The sequence below is a fragment of the Pipra filicauda genome, unplaced genomic scaffold (genome assembly GCF_003945595.2).
Source record: "Pipra filicauda isolate LSUMZ 115617 unplaced genomic scaffold, ASM394559v2 scaffold422_size665910_pilon, whole genome shotgun sequence".
NCBI lineage: Eukaryota > Metazoa > Chordata > Aves > Passeriformes > Pipridae > Pipra > Pipra filicauda.
In genome coordinates, this window is record NW_024104557.1 from 151,563 (window position 1) to 172,305 (window position 20,743).

General features: G+C 53.4%; 2 protein-coding genes across 5 annotated transcripts; both read left to right on the forward strand.

Annotated features, from left to right (window-relative positions):
- The first annotated feature begins 3,860 nt into the window (after positions 1 to 3,860).
- On the forward strand, positions 3,861 to 19,583 carry UBOX5 (U-box domain containing 5). 2 transcript variants are annotated; one of them, XM_027712667.2, is made up of 5 exons: positions 3,861 to 3,949; positions 11,884 to 11,980; positions 13,207 to 14,389; positions 17,199 to 17,357; positions 19,285 to 19,583. In XM_027712667.2, exons 2-5 carry the CDS (start codon positions 11,927 to 11,929, stop codon positions 19,494 to 19,496), a joined length of 1,608 nt encoding a protein of 535 aa, XP_027568468.1. In that variant the 5' UTR covers positions 3,861 to 3,949; positions 11,884 to 11,926; the 3' UTR covers positions 19,497 to 19,583. The 2 variants fall into 2 exon arrangements, with proteins under 2 accessions (XP_027568468.1, XP_027568467.1); XM_027712666.2 differs by having other exon boundaries at positions 3,878 to 3,916.
- On the forward strand, positions 3,878 to 9,777 carry FASTKD5 (FAST kinase domains 5). Of its 3 annotated transcripts, none has more exons than XM_027712665.2 (2): positions 3,878 to 3,916; positions 7,100 to 9,777. In XM_027712665.2, exon 2 carries the CDS (start codon positions 7,139 to 7,141, stop codon positions 9,563 to 9,565), a length of 2,427 nt encoding a protein of 808 aa, XP_027568466.1. In that variant the 5' UTR covers positions 3,878 to 3,916; positions 7,100 to 7,138; the 3' UTR covers positions 9,566 to 9,777. The 3 variants fall into 3 exon arrangements, with proteins under 3 accessions (XP_027568466.1, XP_027568465.1, XP_039241549.1); XM_027712664.2 differs by having other exon boundaries at positions 3,885 to 3,949; XM_039385615.1 differs by lacking the exon at positions 3,878 to 3,916 and adding an exon at positions 4,472 to 5,007.
- Positions 19,584 to 20,743: the final 1,160 nt, after the last annotated feature.

The window sequence follows — 20,743 nt, forward strand, 5'->3', positions numbered from 1 at the left end:
TGGAGCCCACAGCCCCCACTGGGAGTGGCACATCCCAACCCTGCCCTCAGAGGAGCTTTCAAGACTGCTGGTCCTCACCTCTCCATCATTCCCGTGGCAGCTCCATCAGTCCTGCTTTACCTCCAAGAGCAACTTGGCTTCCCGCTGAAGGACATTCCCATGAGATCCTTGCACGGGGCTTCACACCATCACAACACCCCACCCACCAGCTCTGGGGCTCCCTGCTCCTTCCACCCTCTGGAAAAACAGAGGTGTGAGGGGTCTATGAGGTCTGTAGGGGCACACATGACTCTTCAGTCTATTGAGGGGTTGGGATCTCATCCAGCTGTTTCCAGATGTTGGTTTCCCAATAGGATGTTTCACCAGAAACAATTTTCAGGATAATCCTCCTCCCCGGTTCTCCCCCTGAAGGGGATCGTGTCAGATCTGGAGCCTGGGACAAGGTTGTGTTCTCACAGCTCTTTCACAGATCTGTTTTCTCCAGCAGAAAGTCTCTGCTTTCTGTCCCAAAGCAATAGGTTTTTCTAGGGAGATTTCAAAGGGACTCTTCCCAACTCTGATACCTGCAGGGAAGCCAGTATTCCCTTGAATACCTTCATAGCTCCAGCCCTGGGCTCTCCTCCTTCGGAAAGGGAAGCGAGGTCCAGTCTGGCTCCAAACAACCACCAATCTGAGCTTGGTGGTCCCATTCACCTGGAGAGCCCAGAGCTGCCCTTATCCAGCAGGCCACCAGCCTGGGCCCCCAGGAGGTGTGATCCATCCCCTCCTGGTCCCATCCCATGGCTGTCCCTGCAGGTTTTCTCCACGTGAGAGCCACTGGGGTGTCTGAGCTCACAGGGGGACAAGCAGACACCAGTGGGAGACTGTGGCTCTGCCATTCCTGAGAGCCAGGTTGCCCTCCTGGAGGAGAAGGTCCCTTTCTCTCCACAGGTGACTGAAAGGAGCAGAACACCCCCAGGTAGAGCTCCAGCACCGGTGCCAGAGGGTCCCAGCACCGGTGCCACACAATGCTGCACACACACCGTGTCTATGCAGTCCCTTTCCAGGCAGGGGAGTCCCTGCAGAGCCCACCCCGGGGCCAGGGCTCCTCCAAGGTGTCTTTGTTTGCACTCCCTGGGACCTGGAATCGCTGTGAGCCGAGGGCAGCCCCTCTCGGCCTTTGCCGCGCTTGGGAGGGTCCCTCGTCCTAAACACGTCGCCTGAGTCGCCCGTGTCCTGCGTCTGTCCTCCAGCAGACCCATACCTGTCCCCCCCCCCCGATCCCCAAATCCCAGCTCCCAGGTAGGGCCTGAGCGAGCCTGCTGTCCCACTTCACCAGCAATAACAGCCGGGGCCCTCCGGCCCCGCTCGGCCGCCAGGCTGTGTCCGTGCAGGACCTCCTGCATCCAACCCTTTGTCCAACTCCAGGCATTCCCGACTGTAAATTCGATCCCAGCCTCGTGCTTTCTTCCCTCCTGTCGGTTTCTCTCTGCTCTGACTGTGAATTCAAACCAGAAGTGTTCTGAACTCGACTCCGTTACTGTTCTGTTTCTGCGTCGACTGTTGCTGGTTCTCCGAACTGCGTTTAACGAGACTTTGCAAAAAAAAATATAAAAAAAACTAAAAAAAAAAATTTAAAAAATTATATATATATATATATATATATATACTTAAAAAATTAATAAAAATATTTAAAAAAGAACTCCATAAAGTTGGGTGTCTCTCCTGTCCACTGGTCACTTCCAAAACACCGTTGTCTTGAATTTGCCTCTGGTTTATAAATGTATTTAAAAGACAAGAGGTTGGGGAAAAATAAAAAAAAAAAAAAAGGAAAAAAGAGGTAACACGCAGCATTCCGGGATTTTTGTACAGCAAAGGTGTATCTGTTTTGGAAATTCATGTTAAAACTCTTACCACACTTCCCAGTTTCCCGCTGGTCTGTTGTATGTCTCCATTGGGTTTATCCAGATGTGAAGAGCTACTGCCTTTGCCATTTTCTACGGTGAATATATAAATATATCTGTACAGAGGTATGTATATATATAAATAGACATGCAGATCTATATGTATACGTATCTCCAGCTCTCCTCTCTCTACCTGACTGTGAAGGATTTTTATTGGGCAAAATAAAAATGGAGAAAGGCCCCGTTTTAAAAACAGGACTGTGTGGTTTGTCTGATTGTGTCGGGGGTGGGAGAAGGGGGGAGAAATGGGGATGGATTTTGGGATCAACCCACAGCCAGGTTGGGGAACTGCAGGAAGAACCTCACCCTGGATGCACCAGCACCCTCCAATCCAGAGCTCCCTCATAGCTCCCATGAAGTCCATTCCACCTTCCCTCACCACCAGGGAGGTAACATCTTGTCCAAAACCTCCTGCAGGTTTTTACTCCAAAGGATCCCCTCCAGCTGCTTGGTCGGCGTCACATTAAAGCAACATTCAGATCATTAGTTTTCTAAAAAAAAAACAACAATTCCAGCATTTTTCCCAAATGCAGCTTTATTACAGAGGCCTCCTGCCCTCTGGTGACCAAGCTGATGCTTCCCGGGGCAAAGTGAAACAGGGATTTCAGGAGTTCCCTCAGGTTTTAAGGCACGAGCTGCCATCAGCCAGCGAGGCTCTCCAACTCCCTCTGGAGTCCTGGAAATGTGTTTCCTCAGTTGCCAGGGGATAAAAGGCTGATCAAAGGAAGAGGTGAGCAGGAAATACACCTGGTAGAGGGGTCAGGAAGGGATCCAAGTGCTAAGGAAAGCTCAAGGCCCTATTTAATCACGGTTTGCAAATGCTGAAAGCCCAGAGTGGACAAGAGAGATTTCTGGGCACGGTGGAGCTGTGATTATTGGAAATAATAAAAAATGTGCTTGGACACAGCACTGGCCATCAGGCTCTGCTTGAGCAGGGAGTCAGACTAAACCAGCTCGACTGGTCCATTGTCACCTTAATTCCCCTTCCACAGGTCCATTGTCACCTGGATCCCCCCAGTTTTGCTGGAAGGGCTGCAATGACAGGCTCAGCCCAGACAGGAGCCCACCCCCACACTGAGGAGAAGCCCCTCAGGCTGGTGGCTCTCTGGGGACATGGGAAGGACACTTCTGGGTGTGCAGGTACCCTGAGATACCTGCAGCCAAAAGCGTGATTTAATGACAGAATCATAGGCACGGAATGGTTTTGGTAAGAAGGGACCTTAAAGCCCACCCAGTCCCACCACCTGCCATGGGCAGGGACACCTTCCACTAGCCCAGCTTGCTCCAAGCCCCATCCAACCTGGCCTTGGACACTTCCAGGGGTCCAGTGGCAGCCACAGCTTCTCTGGGCAACCTGTGACAGGGCCCCACCACCTCACAGGGAAGCATTTCTTCCTAAGATCTAATCCAAAACTGCCCTCTGGCAGTGGGAAGCCATTCCCACCTTGGCTTGTTGCTCCATCCCTTGTCCCAGGTCCCTCTCCAGCTCTCCTGGAGTTTTCTCTTCTCCAGGTGAACCCTTCAGGCCCTGCAAGGGGCTCTCAGCTCTCCCTGGAGCCTTCTCTTCTCCAGGGGAAACCCCCCCCAGCTCTCCCAGCCTGGCTCCAGAGCAGAGGGGCTCCAGCCCTGTCAGCATCTGCGGGGCCTCCTCTGGACTCGCGCCAGCAGCTCCACGTCCTTCCTGGACAGTTTCAGGGATGGGGAAACCACAGCTTCTCCGGGAAAGCCAGTTGCGAGGGTAGTGAGGGTGCCGTGGCTCCCCTCGGTCCCTCAGGGTCCCGGTTCCCCCTCACGGAAACGGCCCTGGTGGCTCCCGGGGCGGCCACGTGACTTCTCCGCCCCTCGGAGACACGTGACCCGCGTGTCACGTGGTGTGCGGGGGAGAGACCGGAAGTGGCGTCAGCGCCGCGCGACCGGAAGCGGCGGGAGGAGGAGGAGGCGCAGGGGAAGGAGGAGGCGGCGGAGCGGCCCCGGTGAGTCCCGGCTGGGCCTGCGCTGCCCCCGCTGTACGTGTGTATTTGTGGTGTATATATCTGTAGGTGGCGTGGGGGGGAGTGCCGAGGCTGCGGTTGCCGGCGCTGCCCCCGCTGGAGCCTTGGGATAAGGGAATCGCATGGAGATGCTGCCAGGGCTGGAGCCCCTCTGCGCTGGAGCCAGGCTGGGAGAGCTGGGAGGGTTCCCCTGGACAAGAGAAGGCTCCAGGGAGAGCTGAGAGCCCCTTGCAGGGCCTATAGGAGCTCCAGGAGAGCTGGAGAGGGACTGGGGACAAGGGATGGAGCGACAGACCAAGGGGGAATGGCTTCCCACTGCCAGAGGGAAGATAGATGGGATACTGGGGAGAAATTGTTGGCTGTGAGGGTGGTGAGGCTCTGGAATGAATTTCCTAGAGAAGCTGTGGCTGCCCCTGGATCCCTGGATGTGTCCAAGGCCATGTTGGATGGAGCTTGGAGCAACCTGGGCTGGTGGAAGGTGTCCCTTCCCGTGGCAGGGGGTGGGACTGGATGGTCTTTGATGCCCCTTCCATCCCAAACCAGTCTGGGATTCTGTGATCTTAAAAAAGAGGGAAAAACCACAAACAACCCAAAAAGTGACCGTTTTGTGCTCTGACACCATAAACTGATGGAGGGGGGGAAATCCCCTTTGTGTCCTTCCTCCCTCCATCCTAGGCACAGGTTTTCACTTCAGGTGTTGGCCAGAAGTAGCTGTTTTACCCCCAGCATTCCATAACCCCCTCATCCCTCACACATCCCCAGGAGATTCCATCTGCCCCTTGGCTGTGGGGGGAAGCCCAGGGTGGGTTCTGGGGGGTGGTTTCCAGTGCTGCCAAAAGTGTTCCAGAGGGACCAAAAGCCCTGGCAGCTTTTTGGGATGCTCCTCTATCCCCAGGATGGGTGAGATCCCTCCAGGAATGTTGTTTTCCAGATGTCCAGCAACACTCAGCTCTGAGTGTGACACTCACACAGAGGTGTTTTCATTCTCAGGGTGCATTCCCAGCCCTGCAGGGCCCAGCTCCAAAACTCCACGGCTTTTTGGAAGTGAAAATCCTGGAGAGGCTTTCCCAGGGGTGGGGAGGAGTTTGGCTGTGCTGGGATGTGGAGTGGGAGGAGCAAGGAAGGCTCTGGTTGCTCAGGGTGAAGGGAGGCAAACTGAGGAGAGGTGTGGGTTGAGTTGGAAGAGAAACAGTGTGGAAACTGGGAATATCACAAGGATTTGGGGCTGGGGGTGGGTGAAATCATGGAATAATCATTTGGACCAGCCCTTGTTCTTCCAAGATGCTTGGAACTGCCTTGTCCCATCCCAACCTTGCTCCCCTGTGAGGGATCTTCCCTTTTTTTTGCTGGATTTGGAGCAAAGGAGGAGGGAAATACTCTGTTTTCTGCCTCGTTTCCCAAATGTGTCACAGCCCCACACAGAATCCATGCAGGACATTCTTGGCAGCACTTGGGAGCCCTCTCTGGGACTTTGATTCCCTGGCTTTGAAGTGGGGCTGTTGCTGCTGGGAGGGGGGTGTTCCTGGGAACAGCAGCACTGGATTTCACCGGGAGCATCACCTTCCGCAGCAGATGGAAGTGGTTGTGGATAAACAACCTGCCTCTGGTGGGAAAACAGATAAAGATGCCCAAATTCAGGCAGGAAGAGGAATTCTCTGGGAAAGCCTTGGCTGGAGAAATGTCCTCTTGTCCAAGATGATTTTTGGAGCCTGATCCAGCCCCTCCAAGAGTCCTCCAGGTGCTCTGTGAGATGCTGGGTCCCACAGCTCAGGATATTCAGTGCTGGAAGGAGGAGGAGGTTGGAGAGGATGCGATGGGGTCTCCTTTTCCCTGTCTCCAGCATCCGTCACCTGTTCCCACTCCAGGCTGGACATCGCAGCCAGGAGAGCCAGAAATTATCATTTTTCCAGTCATTTCTTTGACATGCAGCCCTTGGCTTGGGTTTTCCTGTCCAGCCCCTGCGGAGGCTTTTCCTTCCCCTGCTCCCCAGACAAGGCAGGAAGGGGCAGAGTCTCTCCTGCCTGGCACCATTTGGCTTCTCCTGCTGGGAGGGGACAGTCCTGGCCTCGGAGCTGCCCGTGGTCTGTGGGGCAGAGCTTGATCTGCATCAGGGGCTGCTTCGAGGTACAAGTAAGGAATTTAGGGGCTGTTGAGCAGCTCACAAATATTTACTGATCATCTTAAAATCACATTGGCCTGTCTCCTTGCACGGTTGTCTCCAGAAATCCACATTTTTGTTTGCCCTGTCCATGGAGCAGAGGGTGGGACACATCCTCACCTGCTTCCCTGGCACTGGCTGCCCAGAGGAGCCGTGGCTGCCCCATCCCTGAAAATGTCCAAGGCCAGGTTGGAGCAACCTGGGCTAGTGGAAGGACTCTCCCACTCCCACACCCAAACCCGCAGTGTTCACCCCCCACCTCTCCTACCCCCAAAGTTCCCATTTTGCTGCTGAAAACTGAGTTTGCCTGCACCGACCCCACATCTTTCCTCATCGGGAAGCTGAGAAACGATCCCAAATCTGCAGTGTAAAGCTCCTTCCCTCTGGTTCTCAACTCACCATGCTACTTCTCCCATGCTTTTCTCCCACTTTGCTCTGGGGTTTCTTCTTTCCTCCCGTCTCCATCTGCAGGTTCTGGGCCAGTTTTCCCCCCAGTGCCCTGGTTGTGCAGAGACTTTGCTCCTCATCCTGTCTCCAGGGGCAAAGAGCGGCGCAGCACCCTGGATCTTTGGACAACTCTTCAGGTGGTGGTTGGTGCTTCAGGCCAGGATGACCAAAGCACAGAATGCTCTGTTTGAACACATAAAGCCTCTCAAAGCTGCAGCTCTACTGCAAAAACATGGTTTCATTGTTTAGAGCGAAAGCAAAGCAGTTTGGGTCTCTTAAAAATGAAAAAACTATTTTTTTTCTTGACTCTTACAGTCTGTGCCAGGTTGTTTTGTGTCTGCTGAGTGTCAGGTGACACCCGAGTGCCTTGTACTCCAACTTCTGGTCACCTGGGTGCTTGTCCTGACGTGCCTTTGCATGAGGTGATGATCCATAGGGAACCAGCTGCCCCATCCAAGGGGAACTCCGGCGTCTCCTCACTGTCTGTAGCGTAAAGGATAAATTAAAAGGTGCTGCCTGTGAGGTGGAGGCCACTCACTCTTCGTCTGCCCTTTTTTCAGTACCTGGAAGCAGTTCAGAGCCCAGTAAAGTTGTGATCCATGGCTACAGTGCTCATGTGCCGAAGAATTCCAAGGCTGAGCAGGGCGGCAGCGTTTTCGACCACAGCCAAGCGCGAGACCGAGCATGGGAGCAGCAAATGTGAGCAGGAAGAGAAGGATAACCCAGGAACAGCCAACACTGGGAGTGAATCCACAGCTACAATCCAGCTACTGAACCCCCTGGACTACAGAGTGTTGTACAATCCATCTGCCTATGCCAGAGGCAGAGCTGGCTCCCGGCAGCACCTGGATAGGGACAATGGCCAGGCCCTCGGTGACACGTTCACCAGCCCTGGCGCTGCACAGGCTGCACAGGCATTCCCTGCTGCCTCTTCCCGAACTTTGCCACCCATCAGGAGAGCCCCGTCCAAGTCCAGGTCCAACACACTCCTCCAGCAGACCATCCTGGCAGCGCTGTCCAAGGAGGAGGCGGAGAAGGAGAAGTGGGAGGTGCACGACTCCAAGGAGGACCCGCGCATGTTTCAGAAGGGGAGGCCTGAGTACAGATCCCTGAGCTGTGACAGCTCTGAGCCAGCACAGCCCCTCCCTGCAGAGGAAGGTGACTCCATTTTGGACAATGTGGCTGCATGTGAGGGCAGCCCGGGATCCATCACGGATCATTTCCAGAGGCTGAGCCGTTTGCCGGCGGAGCGACGCGCGGGGCTGGCGTCCGAGCCCAGGTTTGATGCCCTGTGTCACTGTGCTGTCCGAGCCATCAGGCTCTTCAGCACCCCAGATCTCATCCACGTTCTAAAGTCCTGTGTCCTCCTGGCCGTCCCACCCGCCCACCCTCTGCTGGACGCGTGCGAGGGCGAGTTCTGCCGGCGGGCGTGGGACATGGAGCTGGAGCAGCTGCTGCTGGTGGCGGATTGCTGGCGCTGCCTGGAGCGCAGCGTGCCCTCCTACCTCAGCATCCTCTTCAGCTTTGCCAACCTGCACTGGAAGGACCTCACCTTGCCCCAGTTTGTGCAGCTCGTTTACATCATCGGGGAGGGCCGGCGGTCGCCCGCAGACTTGGCGCAGAAGGTGGAGAGCGCGATCCTGAAGTACCTGGACTCCTTCACCCTGGAGGAGCTGGGAGCCATCTGCCTGGGGCTCTTCAAGTCCGTCAGTGGCATCTCTGACCACGTCATGAGGAGGATTGCGGACAGGGTCTCCCTGCAGATGGAGGACATGAGCACCTACGCCCTGGTGAACGTGCTCAAGATGCTCCGCTACACCCGCATGGACCACCTGCCCCTCCTGAAGGAGCTCGGGAAGGTGATTCCCGAGCGGATTCCTACAGTGAACATCCAGGGCATCATGCACATCACTCTTACCTATTCATCCCTGCACTACTTTGACGAGGGTGTTTTGGCTGCTGTGGCCACGTCGTTGCCTTCCAAGGTGTCCTACTGCCGGAGCAAAGACGCTGCCAAGTTCCTGTGGTCGTTTGGGTGCCTGGACTATGAACCTCCCAACGAGGAGGAGTTCTACTCCAGCCTGATAAAGCAGATCCATAGAAAACTCCATGAATTTAAGAAGTTTCCAGAGCATCTCCTCACTGCTCTGCTTGGCCTGGCCTTTGTCAAACGCTTCCCAGAGGAGCTGATAGACTATGCCTTGAGGGAGGATTTTGTCCAGAAAACAAGGGGCAGCAAATATGAGCTCAACAAGGACCTGTTCACCCTTGGGAAGAGCGTTGAAATCGAGTGCCCCACCTATGGAGGCAACCGCCTCCCGCCTCAGCTTTGCCAGGAGTTCGCTGAGATGGCTTTGAGCTTTGCAGAGCAGGAGATCTACGTCAGGCCCGAAATCGTGGAGGCCACGTCCCTCCTGGAGAGCATGCTGGGGGGCCCTGAGTACGTGAAGAACCACATGATCCTGCCACACACGAGGTCCAGCGACCTGGAGGTGCGTTTGGCCACGGATGGACATCCCATCCCCTTCAACTTCAAGAGTCCTGTGGCAGCCAGGAAGCTCAAAGACATCGGAGTCAGTCTAACAGATGACTTGATGGCTCAGCTTATCAAGGGGAGAGCTCATGGCCGGTCTCCCGTGGAAGTGGAAAATGAAGGCAGGACTCGCAGGCAGGAGAGAGGGGATGAAGCAGGAATGCTGTGCTCAGATGGAGCTCTTACTGCAGGGGCCAAATCATCAGCTGAGTCTAAACCAGGGCGCTGTCCTGGAGCTCCTCCATCCCTCCCTCAGCCTGGGGAGGTGAGGCTGGCTCTGCAGGTGTCCAACAGGAACCACTACTGCTACAGCTCCAAGCGGCTCCTGGGGCTGCACTGCCTGAAGCGGCGGCAGCTCCGGCACCTGGGATACGTGGTGGTGGAGCTGCCCTTCTGGGAATGGTTCCCTCTGCTCCGGCGCTCACGCTCCGAGAAGCTCAGCTACCTCCACTACAAAGTGTTCGACCCGGCGCTGCTCAGCAGGGCTGGGTAGGGGGGTGTGGGGCTGGCTCAGAGCCTCCCCAGTGCATGCCTGCTGCTGGTTACTGGTTAAACTGGTCTCTGAGTGGTGGGTCAGTCTTTGGCGGGTGCTCTGGGCCTTGCTGCGTGGCCAGTTCTGCTCTGCTCACACCCGTGTGTCCCGCGCTCTCCTTTTGTACCCAGATCCTCAAAGGCTCCCACGACAAATAAAACCTGCTAACAGTTCATTTTTCTCTGTGGTTACTCCTTTCTCTGCCCTGAATCAAAGTGGGTGGATTTGGTGGCTCTGTGAGAGCAGGAACAGTGATATTTGGGAGAGAATATTTAGTGATGAAGCTGAACTGGGTGCCAGGAACACACTCATTTCCTCACTGTTCCCATTGCCATCAAGCTCGGGCTGGAGGGCACAGCCTGGGTTTCTCCTTTAGCAGGACAGAGTGTGGATGCTGAGTGCTCAGAAGATTGCGGTGCTCAGACCCTGAGACATTAATTTCATCCTCCAAGGGCTTTAGTTTGGTGTCCACCACGCACATTCCTTATGGCAGCAGCTCCATAGTCATATGTAGGACACCAGGAAGCACATTGTGATGAGCTCCAGACAGCCTGATTTGAAATTCCTTATCCAAGACCACAGAGGATTTTGCTGGCACGGAGGAGTAGAAATCACAGTCCTTCAGGTCTAGATTTCACTGCTTCAGTGAAGGATCTTTGTTCACCTTAGAGAAGGTTCACACTCAAGAGAGAGGAAAAAAAACACAGCCATGGGTGAAAGCAACTTGGTGACCAATTTTTGCCATGAAGTCTGTAGCATAACTTTTCAGTAGAAGGGAGAGCAGTGACTCAGACATGGAGAATAATCCCTTTCCTTACTGAGGTGTTGAACCTGGGAAAATAACCAGAGTTGTTTAAGTCTGTCAGGGTCACAAACAGGTAGGAAAAAATCCTGTAAAATATACCTGAATTATCCATATGCCACAGGAGAAGTCTTCAGCCCAGGAAAGAGATGTGAGGAGAGAGAGAGAGAACAGAGGGAGAATCTTGAGTTTTCCCAAGGAAGGGAGCAAAGAGAGTTGAGTTGCCATTTTTCACACCACCAGTGCTGAGGGCTGAGTGAATTTACCACTTGGTAAATTCAGTTTGGCTCAAAATGAACCAGAAGGGGCAGTTTTGAGGCAGAACTTGTAGTTAAACCCTCAGATTTCTCCTTTAAGATGTGGATGCCCAAAAGTCAAACCAGTTTAAAAGCCTGTTTGACCAGTTCCCCACTGGCAGCCTCTCAGACTCAGAAAGTAGTACTGGAGGAGAGTTGGTTTATGCTTGTCCTGGTCCTGTGTTCCCTGGTGAGGAGCAGGAATTGCTCCTGATGGTTGCCAGACCAAATATTGGGATGGAAGGGCTGCTCACCTGCCCTGTTACACCTCTTGTTAGGGTCACACTGCTTTGGTCAAGCACTGGCATTGTAACCTGGCTCAGATTCCATATTGTGTTGGGTTTTATATGTGGGATTTGTGCCTGGGATTCCACCTCTCTCCTCTCAGATGCAGCTCATTAACTCTGCCTTTCCCTGGCAGCACCGAGGTGCCCCCAGAAGGCTGATTTCATTTGGGCTGAACTAACAACTTTGGCTGAAAATCATTAAAGAGATGCTTGTTCCTGGAGGAGGCAGCGAGTTCCTGATCTGCAGGGCTGCCCAAGGCAGTGACATGTTAAAATTGGGGTTAATGTGAGGTTAAAGCTCTTACCTCACACATAATTTCATTCTTAAAAGGGATCAGATAGAGCCAATTCCAGCCACATTTTCTTTTCCAATGGAAAACAAGGTGTGTTCGCTTGAGTTTCTTTAATGAACGTTGGCAGAAGAATCAGCTGCTGGTGTTCAGAACCCAGACATCTCCCTCAGAGCTATTCAATGCCCTTCTGCTCTCCTGGAGGTATTTAACACTGGTTATTAATATTTGTGGTTAATCTTGGTTCCCACCAGCTCCTGTGGCAGGCTCTTGTGCTGTGCTGGTGCTTTGTTGCATCTACAAAACCTCCTGCATCTCTGATAAATTTTCACATCCAATTGCTGGTCTGTCCATATTTTTTAGTTAAAATAGCCATTTTTTCTCTGATGTTTCTCCAGGGGTTCACCAATCAATATTAATGTGGTTTTTTTTTTCCAATCCCCTCTCTTCACCACAATCTTTGGGTTTATATTGGCTTAACTTCCTGGAATCAGATCTGAACTGCATTTTAGGAATTCCCAAGCTCATCCAGGCTCCTAAACATGTTTCACTGTTCATGGATATTCACTGCCTTTATTTCTAATTTTTTTTTTTTTTTTACAAGCTGAATCTGATGCTCAGAAAGTGACCCCTCTCCAGCTGCAAAGATGGTCATAAACGTCTGTCTCCCACAGTTCAAGCCAAGAATTCACTGCAACAAGGTAAAATAGTGATGTGGGGGTTTTTAGGGAACCAGAGGGATGGAGGGATTAGATGGAAGTGACTGGTTGGGGCTGGGGAGGGTTCACTGTTCCTCTGGGATAATTAACATCACTGCTCTCATGTGGCACCCACTAATTGTTGGAGGGGAAAGCCCTAATTTTGCAGGATCTCATAACCAGATGGTGTTATGTGCTATCAGGTGTGTGTTCTTTGACCTGAGATCCCTTTTTCCCTGCAGTATTCCAGCTTTCCCTTTGTCCAGTGGAACACACAGCCCTTGACAGCATTTGCTGAAGTTACTTTCCAAGTACTTCTGTTTTCCCTCAGCACGTCAGAATCCCTTAAAAAACCCTCAGTTTTAACTCAGAGCTATTTTTTAACTGTAAGTCTCCACAGCACCTCTCCCCAAAATCCGAGACAGCCTTGGATTTGTAAACACTGTGCTGGTTTTGCAGCAGTAGAGGTGTGACCATCCCTGCAGGTGGTGTGTGGAGAGACCCAGCCAAGCCATGGAGGTTTGGTGTCATTGTCATGATCAAGCCCTTATCAAACAGGTGGAATAAATAGATATCCCTTGCTTTTATTTGTTCATTTAGCAAGTGCTGCAGATTTCTTAGACCCCAGAGCTTCCAGGAAAGGGAATGGGTGGAGCCAGCCTGCCCAGGAGCAAAGCAGAGGGTGGGATTGGATGTTCTGGGAGACTGGAGATCCAGCCTGATTTGGGTTGGTCCCAGAGGCTGGCTGACCTCCAGAGGTTTCTCTGGGATCCTGTGCTGATTCCAAGTGCATTTCCACACAGCAGGAGGAGCTGGCATAAGGAAAAAGAGGAGACTCTCATGTGAAAAGGAGACCGAAAGAGGAGATTCCCATCTCCTCACACACATCTCTGCTCCCAGCCGCCATCTCCCACTTGCTTTATTTCACTGACCCAGCCAAAACCACAAACCATCCCTAATTTTCCACTCTTCCAGCAGTTAAATCAGCTCTGCCCATGGCTGAACAGGTGACAGAGGCTGCAGGAAGCGAGGATGGGATCATGTGGCTGGAGGAGGGTGGGAGTGGGTGGGAGCAGGGATCTGCTGCCTTGTCTCAGCTGCACATAAACCACAGTGTGGTGTTGCCTTTTGTTTGATATCACCTTGAGAATCTACCTAAGTGCTTGTGAATTTAGTTTTCCTTTGATTTTCTTGCTCCAAACTAAACCCAGTTTTCTCCTGGGACACAGATCTCTGCTGATGGCTACGAAGTGGAGAACCTGATCTCCGAGGACCTGGCCAGGAGGAACCGCGGTTTCCGCAGCGAGTACTTCATCAAACCCCCAGTCCACGTCACCATCTCCTTTCCCTTCAACATCGAGATCTGCAGGATCAACATCGACATCTCCTCTGGGGGGTACCAAACCTTCTCTGGGCTCGAAGTTTACACCTCTACCTCAAGCCACAAAACCTCTTGGCAGAGCCCCGAGGGGCCCTTCTCAGGTCTGGCCGGGCAGCCTGTGTCGGACAAAGACACTTTCACACTGGTGGGCAAAGCTGTCCTAAAGAATCAAAGCAAAGTGACTTTCGGCCACAGAGGCTTCAAGCCGAGGCCTCCCTTCCATCAGATGGAAAATGTCTTCTCCTACCCCGGCTCCGTGTCCCAGGACCTCTGGAACAAAGGCCCCGCCTCGCTCAGCAACGTGTCGCACCTGAAAATCTGCATCACGCACGTGGCGGGTGGGGGGTTGCCGAGCATCAAGAGGCTGGAGGTGTGGGCACAGCCTGCCAAGTCCTGCCCACAGGAGGTGATTGAGGGTGTCTTCCAGGTGGCCTCCCAGTTCCTGGCCCAGGACGCCGGCAGCCTCAAGCCGGAGCTGTGGACGCCGATGGAGAGCGACTGCGTCCCCTTCAGCGCCAGCGACAGCGAGCAGCACACCCTCCGCAAGCTGGTGGACGTCGTCCAGGACATCCCCGAGGAATTCCTGGACCCCATCACCCTGGAGATCATGACTTTCCCCATGCTCCTGCCCTCCGGGAAGGTGATCGACCAGACCACCTTGGAAAAGTGCAACCGGAGCGAGGCGTCCTGGGGGAGGGTCCCCAGCGACCCCTTCACCGGGGTGGCCTTCAGCCAGCACTCGCAGCCCCTACCTCACCCCACCCTCAAGGCCAGGATAGACCACTTCCTGCTGCAGCACAGCATCCCTGGCACCAACCTGCTGGGGAGGGCTCATTCCTCGGAGACCCTCGTGCCCTCTTCCATAACCATGTCTTCTCTGAAAAGGAAAATGGACTGCCTGGACCAGGGCTCTCTGCAGCCGCCCTATTTTTCTGCTACAAACTTACTTGTCTCCTCTACCTCAGAGAACAGTGCTAAAAAACTGAGAACTGACAGTGACTCCCACCTGACCCAGATGGACTGTTCCACAGGTATCGTGGCTCCCTCGGTCACCTCTGTTTCTTCAGTGTTGTGACAGCCTGAGGCTGGGTTTTCAAATCAGGAGATTTGCTCCAGCATGGATTCCCATCCCACCTCTAGGAAGCTTCCAGCCTGTTGATGGGTCATTTCATTCACCTCTCATGTTACCTGTCCAGTCTGTTTCACAACCCCCTTTTTTGCTCAGGTCACCACCTTTTCCTTTTAGTTTGGATTTCCTTTCTCCTCCTCCCCGTCCATGTGGAGGCAGCATTTTCCTCACTGTGCTGGTTGGAAGTTTCCTTATCCAGGGTGATTTATTATGTCCTGCAAAAACAGGAAGAGAAGTGTCTGGGGGTGATGGCACAGGGAGTCCTGGCTGTGCTGATCTTATCCTGAGGAGGGAGCTGGGGAGGAAAGCAGGAGTGGGATGCACTTGGAACCAACCACAGCAAGGGAATTGCAGGCAGTGCTGCCTCCAGAGCAGGGAGGAGGGACAGCCCAGGCTGGGAGAGACTTGCACAGGGTTTGCATGTGGTTAAAGCAGAAAAGCAGGTAGGGACTAAATTAGACAAGGGATGTCAGTTGTGGCTGCAGCAGAAGGAAGGGGGGACTGGTTTCCTTTTATCCATGCTTTTCTCAGTGATTTGGTAGCAGCACTGCTGGGAATACAACACATTCTCCAGTCTGGAGAAAAGGAGGCTCGGGGGGGGACCTTGTTGCTCTCAGTAACTCCCTGACAGGAGGGTGGAACCTGGGGAGGGGTTGGTCTCCCAGATAACAACCTCAAGTTGCACCAGGGGGGTTTAGGTTGGATACTGGGGAAAATTTCTTCCTGGAAAGTGTTGTCCAGCCCTGGCACAGCTGCCCAGGGCAGTGGTGGAGTCCTCATCCCTGGAGGGATTCAAAAGCCATGTGGATGTGGCACTTTGGGACATGGATGATCCAGCTCTGGGGGGATGGTTGGACTCAGTGATCTCAGAGGGCTTTTCCAAGCTTAGCAATTCCATGATTCTGTGATCCATTTTGCCTTGTCACAGGAATTCCTGAAATGTGTTGGAGTTGCTGTGCAGCTGTTACATGGCTCTAACTGCTGCACACAGCAAAGCTTAATCTTCTCTGGTGTCATTAAACTGAGTTCCTGCTTGGGGTAATGATCCTGCTGGAGGAGGAAGGGGAACTTAAGCTGGGAAGTGGGAAAAGAGATGGCTTTAGCAGCTCACATTTAGGTGAGGTTGAAGGGAGCAGCTGTTCCTGTGAGGCTCTGGGCTGAGCAGGAGGTGTAAATACAAGTATGTGGGTGTCTTGTGGTCACACATTGTGTGATCTCCAGGCAGGTAAGTCCAGTCCTCTTGGACTTCTAACCCTCCTCTTCTCCTTCTAACCTAGTGGTCTAAAACATCTCAAAAGGTGGCCCAGAGCTTCTGACTGCTGGGACCTGCCACTGCCTTCACCTTTCTCCCAAACTGCCAAAAAAAAAAATGTTTTGAGGGAAAAGCTCAGGCAGTGGTTTGATTTTAAACAAATTCCTTGGTTGAAAATACTTGTTGTTTGGTGGTCCTGGAAAGGGCAGGGAGGAGTCAGACTGCACATTTGTGCTCTGATCCCTCAGTCTGGAGCTGATTCCCTGGTTTAGGAGGAATCATGAGTTATTCTGGTTGCAGGGGTGTGTAACAGCTCCTGTTGGGATGTGCCCAAGCCCCACAGGAGCAGGGCCTGCCCTGGGGGTCCTGGAGCTCCTGGGGGAGCTATGACAGTACATAAATAAAAGTACAGCCCAGGGAGCTGTGCTTCAATGTGTCATCAGCCTTGATTGCTGGGGCAAATGTGCAGCACTAATTCCGAGGTGTTCCTCTGGGAGGTGATGGATTTAACAGAATTAGTGATGCAGGCAACATTCTCCCAATGCTGAGCCTTAATTAACTGTGCTGTCGGAATTGCACAGGACGAGGCGCTGCAGGGAGGGTCCAGCCCTGGGCCTTGGGATCACAGCTGGGACAGAGGGGAAAAAACAAGCCCCACAGATTTTATCAGTGGTCTAAACGTTCTCTGTGAGCTGCACGGAGCAAGGCTGGGAGCGCTGGGCTGGGATCCTCAGGGAGAGGGCTGAGGGAGGGCCTGGGGCTTCAGGGAAAAGCAAGTGTCTGGGTTATTTGGGGTTTTGCCCTTTTTTAGACCTGCAGATGCCCACAACTCCTGACAGGAGGGTGGAGCCAGGTGGGAGTTTGGTTCTTCTCTCAGGTAATAAGTGACAGGACAAGAGGAAACGGCCTCAAGTTTGCCAGGGGAGATTTAGGTTTGATATTGGGGAAAATTTCCTCACTGAAAGGGCTGTCCAGCCCTGGCACAGCTGCCCAGGGCAGTGGTGGAGTCCCCATGCCTGGAGGGATTTAAAAGCCATGTGGATGTGGCACTTGACAATATGATTTAGTGGTGGTCTTGGCAGAGCTGGAGGAACATTTAGACGTGATGGGTTTGGAGGGCTTTTCCAACCCAAAGGATTCTCTGATTCTGCATAAGTTGGCACTGGGACACCACAGGAATGTCTGGTTGTAATCCATAGGGTTTTTCACCTTTAGGACCCAAAGGAGATGAGACAGTCCATCCTTATCCAGGCACCTGGATGGGAAAAAGACACCTCTCAAGAAAACAAGTGGCAGGGCTTCTAAAAACCCGAGTGTTGTCCCAAAGGTTCAGAATCAAAGCAGCATTTCCATGGCACATTTTTTTTTCCCAACTCCCACTACTTGATCTCTTTGCAGAGCACGTCTTTGGTCTTTGTGCTGCTCTTTGCAGAGCTGGTCTTTGTGCTCCTCTTTGCAGATCTGGTGTCCCACGAGCAGAAGCTGTCGGAGAGCTTGGACACTGCCCTGACCTCGGCCCTCAGCTCCATGCCCTCTTTCACGGCCAAGCTGATGAAGAGCCAGCAGCAGCCAAGTGAGGGAGGCTGCAGCAGCTCCTGGAGCGTGGGCACAGTCCTTGGTAAGCAGCAAGTGCCTCTGGATCACCTCTGGGAGGTGTGCTTCTTCAGACCCCAAAATATTACCTATTCAGTACAGAAATATTACATTGTCTCCCAGCAGGCTTTACTTCACAATCCTTAACTATATCTCAGCAGTGCAATGGTTTATTCTCCCACCTTGCTGACCCCTAGAAAGTGTATGTTGTTGTCCATGCCCAGAGTCAGAGCAGGCTGGGACATGACTCCTATGATTTTCCCATATTCTTGGCTGTCCTGTGTCTGTGCTGCCCAGAGGTGATCCAGGATGTGTTGTGCTGGGACAGTGCTCAGCCCAGCCTGCTCCAGGTTAGTACAGGCTGTTCCCAGAGCTCTGCAGTTTGGGCTGAGTGGTTTAAATGTTGCCTGAGGGCTGCATGGAGCAAGCTGGGAGCTGTCACGTGGATGGGGAATGAGTCTGGTTGGAGATGCCACTGGAGAGGTGTAAATCCAGCAAACAGTGTGGCCTTTCACTGCTTAAAGAGGGCTTGTAAAAAAGGGGAACAGCAGCTTTTTACACAGGCAGATAGTGATAGGATGAAAGAGGAATGTTTTTAAACTAAAAGGGTAGGTTTAGATTGGATATAAGGAAGGAATTCTTGGTTGTGAGGGTGGTGAGGTTGCCCAGAGAAGCTGTGGCTGCCCCTTTATCCCTGGAACTGTCCAAGACCAGGTTGGACGGGGCTTGGAACAACCTGAGCTAGTGGAAGGTGTCCCTGCCCAGGGCAGGGGGTGGAACTGGATGATCTTTGAGGTCCCTTCCAACCCAAACCATTCCATGATTCTTCGAAATCCTTGACCCTTAATAGGACCAGGCTTCCAGACCCTTAACAGGACCAGGTCCCAGCAGCAACATCACAGGCCAACCAGCCACGTGTGTGCCCAGAATCCCATCAGGATTGAGTATATGAAAGCCAGGCTGCCCAGTCTTCGCTGTCTTCTTCCCACTTGCTGCCTGGACATGCTCATCCAGCTGTGTGTGCATTCCCCAAATTACCTCTTTGGGACTCAGGGAAACACCGAACTTTCAGATGTCCCTCCCCAGTCCAGTGCTGGCTTCCCTTCCCCTGTGTGAGGCTCTGCCAAGAAGGAGGTTCAGAAGGACCAGCTGACCCCATGGAAGGACCAGGGCTGTCTGTCTGTCTGTCTCTCTCCCTCTCCCCCTCCCTCCCCCAACAGGTTTTGCTGTTCCACAGTGACATTCAGTCATTAAGCATTTTCGTGTCCCCTCTAAGATCGCTGCTGTTTAAGAGCTGACTGAGTAGACCTCGATGGGTCGTGTGTGACAGGAATGCAAAGTGATGCCTAAAGCATTCCAACTGGGAATCGCTGCTTTTAATCCATGTCAGAAAAGCAGGAGGGAGGATGAGTTAAGTCTCAGTAAAAGTGAAAAGCCCTTTCTTACAGTCATCTGTCCTCAATTAAAAGCTTGACGGTGCAAGTGCTGACGTGATCCAGCCTTCCCTGAGCACAGCCTGCCCTGGAAGCTGGACCATTCCCTTTCCTTAGGGCAGTGACAGAGGAAAGAGGCACAGTCCTGAGCCATGAGTGCCCCGTGTCTGCAGGAATTGGAGCCCTTGGCTCTTGGGCAGGATTGGGTACAGAGGAGTGGCCCAGCCTGAACTTATCACCCCCCAACAGATCCACTGCTCCTGCCCCCTTTTCTTTATAGACTTCAGCTGCACCAGGGGAGGTTTAAGTTGGACATTAGGAAGGGTGATTAGATGTTGGAACCGGCTGCCTGGAGAGGTAGTGGAGTCCCCATCCCTGGAGGTGTTTCAGGGAAGCCTGGAGGTGGCACTCAGTGCTCTGGGCTGGGTGACGAGGTGGGGATCGGTCACAGGCTGGACTCGATGATCCCAGAGGTCTCTTGCAACCCGAATCACAATCCTGTGATCCTGTGATTTGCAGAGCACGGCAGGAGCAGCCAGACCCAGGGATGCTCTTCCTGCGGCAAAACCTTCTCCTCCTACTTCAAACCGGAGCCCATTTACCAGCTGCCCTGCGGGCACCTCGTGTGCCGGCCCTGCCTGGCCGAGCGGCAGAAGGCGCCGTCCCCCATCCAGTGCGGGAGCTGCAAGAGGTCGGCAGCCACCCAGGACGTCAGGAGGGTTCACTTCTGACCCCCGGGCTGCCGGGAGGACGAGGACGAGAAGCTGGTGCCGTTCCCCGTGGATCCGCCGGAGCATCAGCGGCCCGCAGGAGGAGCCGGAGAGGACTCGGCGTTGTGCTTGCGGAGTAGCGGGGTGGGGGGGTGGGGGGTTAGAGCACCGCGCCGGAGGATAACAAAAGCCATAGCTTCTTTATCGAGGAACGTGTATTTATACAGGACTGATCTCCACCCGCCCTCCCACCACCTCCCCGTGGCTCAGTGGTTTAGCTTTAGGTGCCTTTCGGACCGCGAGTGCAGCTTCCCTGGGAGCTCAGACCACACCTCTGACGAGCAGCCCCCTTCGGTTGTGGAGCAGGAAAAGTCCTTGTGAGTGACAACACACAGAAGCTCCTTGACTTCCCCCCCTCCTCCCCACCTCACCTTCTCCTCCCAGAGCACATCCCTCATCCTGGAATCCTCCTCCCTCCCGGAATCCAGCGGTAAGAGGCCGTGGTTAAGGTATGAGGAGCTGGCAGTGATCTCACCCCTGCTCACACCAACTCTTGTAGAAAAGCCATCCCATCCCACCCGACGTCCCTCTCGGTTTATGTCGTGTGACCAGACCAGCTCCAGGCTGGCTGATAGACATTTAAGCCTTAATAAAATGTTTAAAGTCAGGTTTCTCTTTCTGGCTCCTAATTGGTCTCATTGTGAGGCTTAATGATGTCGTGGAGTGAATCTCTGTGCAGTGAAATCTCTGTGCGGAGCAGGAACAAATGGGCTGGAAAAAGCTCAATCAACACACAGACCTAGGGGGTTGAGAGAGGTTGTGGCAGCAGCCTCATGGATCACAGGGTTGAGACTCAGACACCTGCACCCCTGGGGGTCTGGGCTTCAAAGAGCTGCTCAGAGAAAAGGCAGAAGGAAAATGGCTGGGATATGTTCCATCCTGGATGTGCTGGGGGGCTGGGGGGGGGGGGGTCTGGTGACAGCAGGGGGTTTGTCACCTTCATAACCCTCTGCTTTTGGCACTTAATTGGTAATTCCTATATCCTGGCTGATGTTCTGGGCCATAAAGAGCCTCCAGCTGACTCAACTCACCTTTGTCACACCTTTAGTTGCTCTCAAAAAGCACCTCAGCAACTTGTGGTGTTCCTGGCACAGGAAGGAGCTGCTCTTCCACTGGAACACGGCGTTGTCCTGGCACCACACGGATCCTGCTCCCTGTCTGCGTCAGCAGGAGTTTATGGCCTGTCTCCACTAGGAGCAAAAATAGAA